Source organism: Tupaia chinensis, unplaced genomic scaffold (assembly GCF_000334495.1).
Source record: "Tupaia chinensis unplaced genomic scaffold, TupChi_1.0 Scaffold000140_1, whole genome shotgun sequence".
NCBI lineage: Eukaryota > Metazoa > Chordata > Mammalia > Scandentia > Tupaiidae > Tupaia > Tupaia belangeri.
The window spans coordinates 9,473,680-9,479,679 of record NW_006159610.1 but is presented as its reverse complement, the minus strand read 5'-3'; the positions used below and the strand labels follow the sequence as shown (position 1 = coordinate 9,479,679).

The 6,000-nt window shown below is 41.3% G+C and overlaps 1 protein-coding gene across 1 annotated transcript in view; it reads right to left on the bottom strand.

Annotated features, from left to right (window-relative positions):
- MGAM (maltase-glucoamylase) overlaps positions 1-6,000 on the bottom strand; it is a 101,222-nt gene that overhangs the window by 54,904 nt on the left and 40,318 nt on the right. Inside the window, 4 exon segments of the mRNA XM_014586456.2 lie at positions 1,187-1,303; positions 1,451-1,582; positions 4,460-4,585; positions 4,959-5,071. Coding sequence (XP_014441942.1) covers positions 1,187-1,303; positions 1,451-1,582; positions 4,460-4,585; positions 4,959-5,071 — 488 coding nt within the window.

Genomic DNA, 6,000 nt, shown 5'->3' with positions numbered 1-6,000 from the left:
CATGACAACAGAGGGCCCCGACAGTTCCTTCCATTGGCGAGGGGTGGGGGAGTAGAAGCACTCTGAACACTTAGAATAAATACATGGAAGTGTCAAATAGTCACTTGAGAAAAAAAAAATTTTAATGGTTAAGCCCTTAGCAAATAAATCCATGGATAATGCATTGTCTAGCTTGCTAATCCTCAACTCTGGTGTGCCGTTCCCTCTTACTGTCTCTACTCCCAATTCTCAGAAGAGTAAGTGAGGAAGAGCACTGTGTAAATCTCAACTGGTCCATACACACTGTGTATTCTAACATCATTTACTTTTTCTCTCTCTTTTCTATCTATATAATTTCCCTAAGCCACTATTTTCCTGAAAAGGTGAGAGGAGATATTAGAACTAAATCAGCAGATAACACCTGAACAGAAAACAAGGGCAAATAAAGGTTTGAGAAGGAAGTGATCAAACTGGAGGCCAAGAGGTAGTATAGTGGTTAGAGCACTAGACTCCCGCATGTCAGACCGTGGTTCCAGTCCCGGACATGATGGCTTGGAAATCAGACCAGGCACATGTGCATGCATGCCCAAAATCCTAAGGGGAGAGTGAAGGAGAATGGATTGTGGCATGACCATCCCCTGAGGAGTGATTTCTCACTTCCTCTCTCTCTTTCTCTTTTCTCTCTCTCTTTCTCTCTCTCTCTCGCAAATACACATGCACTCTGTCAAAAAAAAAAAAAAAAAAAAAAAGCTTTAAAAAAAATAAATAAGTGGCCAAATTTGTCAAATACTACAGAGATACCAAGCAAGAAGAGTGAAATGACCCATTCGATTTGCTAGTTAGGAGGTAACTGCTGCCTTTTGCCGGAGCAGTGCCATCAAAATGATAAGGTAAGAAAGTAGAACCCGGTAGGCTGAGGAGTGAATGGAGGTGAGGCTGTGGACACCTGGTGCATCAATCAGTATTTAAAGGGATATGGCCTGCAAGGAACGTCAGAGCTGGGATGGCTGGTAGGCATGTGGGGACGAAAGGAATTTCCCCCCAGCATTCATAAGGCACCTGAAAAAATACAACAAAACAATTATACACACACACACACACACACACACGAAAATACAACAAAACAATTACACACACACACACACTCACACTCACACACACACAGAGCCACAGTGCTCCACCATCCCCTGTATTCCCCCATTGTTACCTCTCCAATGAGTGGAGTCACTCCATCAGAACTATTCACCCATATCTTCATGTCTGAACCCCTGTCATACGGGCCGTAGGGTTTACTCAGAGAAGAGTTGTTGGAGATGGCTGGATCCTAAAAAGGGAGGAAATGCAATGAAGAAACTAGCATTAGGCTGGAGGCACTGAAAGAAGAAGAATTGGGGGCCAATGAAGGAGGAGGTGGGTGTAATGTCAAAGATGAGCAAATGCCTGATTCTGGGGGAAATAGGGCACCACATACCACAATGATGACTAATTTCTGTCCATTATTGTGTAACTCCTTAACGAACTCAGGTAAGCCACTAAAAGCCACTGGATCATAAGTGAAGTCTTTTCTCTCATCCATATAATCAATATCAGCATGCTGAACATCCTGAAAGAATACATGAGGTCCACATGTGAGCACTGAGGGATTTCCATGTTAAAATCAATCAGTCAAATTATATTTGCTATTATTTAAGGTAAATGCTAATTCTGTGTTGGGCTCTAAACGAAGTAATCATCTCTAGCATCTAGGTGGCTCTTTTCCAGCATAATTTTGGAAACACATGACCCATAGTTTCCCTGAGACGTGGCCCCTCCACTGCGTTTAGGCTAACCACATCATCACTCCAGCTCAAAAACCAATCACATAAACAAACCGCTGCAATTATGAAAAATCACTAAAGTTGCTAAAGACATATCCATTACCAAATTTACTCTACCCTCTTCTCCATCATTTTACTACTCCATATTTTGTTTTGTTACTTCTCTTCTACCCTGAGTCTTTTGTATTTAATGTTTCCTAATTTTGTCTGTATGACAATAGTACAGTTCAGTGCGAAATTTACTCTGGCTTCAAGATGTAGGTGTCTGCTTCCAGAGGAATGGAGTGGGGGGAGAGAAGATTATTCCAGGTATTTGGGGGCTTTTCCCTTTGCAGCTCTATTGAAACCTCATTCCTCATTATAGTTCCTGATACAGCACACAAGTCCAAATTTAGTTTAGCGACTCAAAGTCTTAAAATATTTGATTACAGAGGCCAGGTGGTAGTGCAACAACTGGACATGTGAAAACATCCTGGGCTCATGTTCCAGGACCCCCCTGAACCGGCTGAAACTGGGGTGTATCTCAGCATGAGGACTCTGCTGGGATGCCTTGCTCTCACTCTTTTTCTTTTCTCTGTTTTTCTCTCATATGGGAGAAATACATAAACTTTAAAAGTATTTAATTACACATATACACTACACTATATCACTTTGTCTAGTTAGACTTGGCAAAACTCGACACCTATATTAAACTCGGTTCATCATTTTCAATACCATGCATAAATATTCCAGTTCGCATCTCACTTCACTATCCGCCAGTCCAAGCTCAACTATTTCCATTTCTAGATCACTTATGGAAGTGTCCTTCCAGCCATGGTGGTGCAGACAGTAGGGGCGCTGCTGATTGATGCTGAAAGCCACATGGGAAAGCCCCAGGTTCCCTTCCCAGGTCTACCTAAACATGTCATCACGCCTCTGGGCATGCCTGTGCTCCTGGGAGGCTTTAGGGTGGAGGGAGGTCATGCTCGAAGAACCCTGGTGAGGGTCTCTCTTTCTCACTCTCTCAGGAAATAAATTTTCAGAGAAGGAAGTGTCTATTTATATTTAGGGAAATGTCTACCTATATGTAAGAAGAATGACATACAAATTAGGAGCCACTACGGTGTTAGAGATGTGAGTGTAATTTTCTGATACTAAATGAGGGTTATAATCTTAAATGGGATTCCAGTATCCAGAGTTATTGAGATAAAGGAGGCACCTCACCAGGCAGTAGCTCCAATTACTGCAGGCCTGGGCTCATCATCCGTTCCCTCAGACCCACCTCTACCACTTTGTGTGTTGCTCCTCTCAAATCCAACCCCCTGTGCATGGATGAGGGCTGGACAAACGAACAGTGGTGGGATCTGCAGCCATAACGAAAGTGGATCTGCCCACCCAAACGCCTTCATCCACTCACTCTGCTTCTCCCAACTACTCAGTGTTCCTAGGCTTTTTGAATCTCCATTCTGTTAAGTGTTTTATTTTATACATTATATCCCTGGACTTTCTCTTCTCCCAGTTCCAGAATGTCTACTGAAGCTCTGCTTCAAATATAGAATGACGCATCACACAGAAAGGCTAACTCTATTCATAATTCAATGGCAATCAAAATACTGATGATGCAAAAAGAGATGGGCCTAAAACTTGTTATGTGATCCTTCAAATCCATTTAGTCATGAAGTAGAGTTCTGTCACTAATTAGCTATGTGGTCCTGGTCAAGTTCTTTCCCCTCATGGCCTCAGGTAATCATGTACGAAAAAATGAAGATAAGGCCGCGTCCAGTGGTACACTTCTCTCGGCCTAAATCCTTGGGGTCTAAAATTACTCTCCTTTCTCAATTTCACCTAAAGTTTCTGTTCAAGCACATTATTTGGAGAGAAGTAGGTGGACTGGGAATCTGCATCATTCACTACCTGACACTAAATCTAAGAATCAAGCTTTACCAGAATCTTAAGAGAAATTTCTAAAAATACAATAACACTTTTAAAGTTTGTTCCTGCCAGGAGTCTTCTGAATCTAACCAAGAACATGTGTAAGGCGAGAAAAATCTAAATCTAAGAGAAGCATTAGAATGCTACAAGCTGCAGAGAAAAATGCCTTGAGAACTTGCATAAAAGCACATATGTAAATGTAGTCAGTGTGGTAAACATGAGAAATTCTTACTAATAAAACATGTGATAGAAAAAGTAGAGACAAAAGCAGATTGTCTCCTAGCTCTTAATGGTGGTCTCTAGGTACTATTTCCTATTAAAAAGAACTACGTTTCCATGATAAAATGGTGGCTCCAACAGTCTAATATTATGAATTTCTAAAAAAAAAAAAAAAAAAAAGCACTTCAGGGATGTAAACAGTTGCTTTTATTCCTTTAGTCCTTGAGGGAATTTATTTTGGAAAAAATATATATATGCTTTTTTTCTCCTTTTTTAAAAGTCTTTACTGTAGGGTACTTGTGTTAACCTAAGAGAGAGAGAAAATGAGAAATCACCCCACAGGGAGGATGGCTACATTGCAATCCCTTCTCCATTCTCCTGTCGGGATTTTGGGCATGTATGCACATGCCCCAGGCATGACTTTCAAACCAAGTCCAGGACTCCAACTGCAGTAAGCCACATGAGAATACAGTGTCTTAACCACCACGCCAGCTGCTAGCCCATTTGAAGAATCTTTTTAAAGCGTTGCTTACATAAGGCAGTTGTGCTGCACGGTTTCTCTCTACAACTTCTTTCATGTTTTCTAGGGTTCCATAGTCGTAGCGACTAAGGTGGAATCCAAGTGCCCAATATGAGGGAAGGGCTGGCCGTCCAATGAGCTGAAAGAAGTACATGGAATGAACATTAGCCAATATTCGACTTTTAACTTTTCTGAATATTGTTTTTAGGTCACAAAATATACTCCAATTTTGCAATGTACTGATTAATTAATGTTAGAATATTACTGTTTTTCCAGACCCTTATAAATCATTGAGAATGGGGCTATGTTTGGGGCATCTTTATATTTTCTCTTTGTAACAAAGTTAAATACTATAAGGCACGTTTCCATGTCAATAGAAAATCCATTTATTTTTAAACTGTCCCAAGTTTGTAATAGATTTTCAGGAAACAGACTTGCATATTAAATTCACTTTTCTAAAAAACTTGCTATTTAAGATTTCCTCAGTCCTAATCACAATAAGATAAGTTTACCTCTAGATATTCTTGAACAACTTGCTCCGGTGTGTTTCCCAAGAACACATAGAAGTCAAGGATGCCCCCGATTGTGCGGTACGTGACTGCTGGTGTGGGCTGGAGGATAACCTCTGAAAGAGTGACAATGAAGAGGATAGAAATTTCCATTTATTCTACAGTAGTAAGTACAGAGGGTTTTTTTGTTTTGTTTTCTGGGTTTTTTTAGAGGTTTTTTTCACTATAGGGCGTGTGCGCTCGTCAGACAGACAGAGAGAGACATAGAGAAAGAAAGCGAGAAATCACCCCCCAGGGGGGATGGCCACGCTGCAATCCCTTCTCTTCCGTTCTCCTCTCGGGATCTTGGGCATGCATGCACACGCGCCCGGCGTGAGTTTTAAGCCACCGGGTCCAGGATGCGAACCGCGGTCGACTACATGGGAGTCCAGCGACATAGCCATTACGCTAACTGCTGGTTCCCTGTACAGAGTTTTAAACTGGAGGATGACTAACCACCTGAACATTACTGAAGTGATCCCAATGCCCCCCTATTTTGTATTCAGAGTAGCAAACTCTGATGATCAAATCCACTGTCACAGTACAGTGGAGCTGAAGCGTTTGCTCTGTGACAGACTTCAGTAACAGGGCAACAAGTGTGTTAACTCCTTGTGCCAGGTCCAGGCTCTGATGACAAAGCAACCAGATCCAATAAGGTGTCCAGAATAAGCCATTCTGACATAAAAAATCATTTGGGAATAAAAGCATTTAATGACTAAAATCTTGATCTACCTAAAAGCAGAACTTCCCAGAAAACTCACTTATAAATATCTTCCCTGGAACAATTCTGATCTCTGAGATGGTAAGCACCATATTCAAACAGACAATGTCACAAAATGACTCTATCTCTCATCTGTTCTCTTAAGGGTCCATTTATCTTTCCAAAACGTCACCTATTTTCCCCTTAATTGTCTTTCTCAACTTCCTTTTCACTTATTAATATAGTATATGGGGGCCAGCAGGTGGTATGGTGGTTAAGGTGTTGACTCCTGCATGGCTGAACATG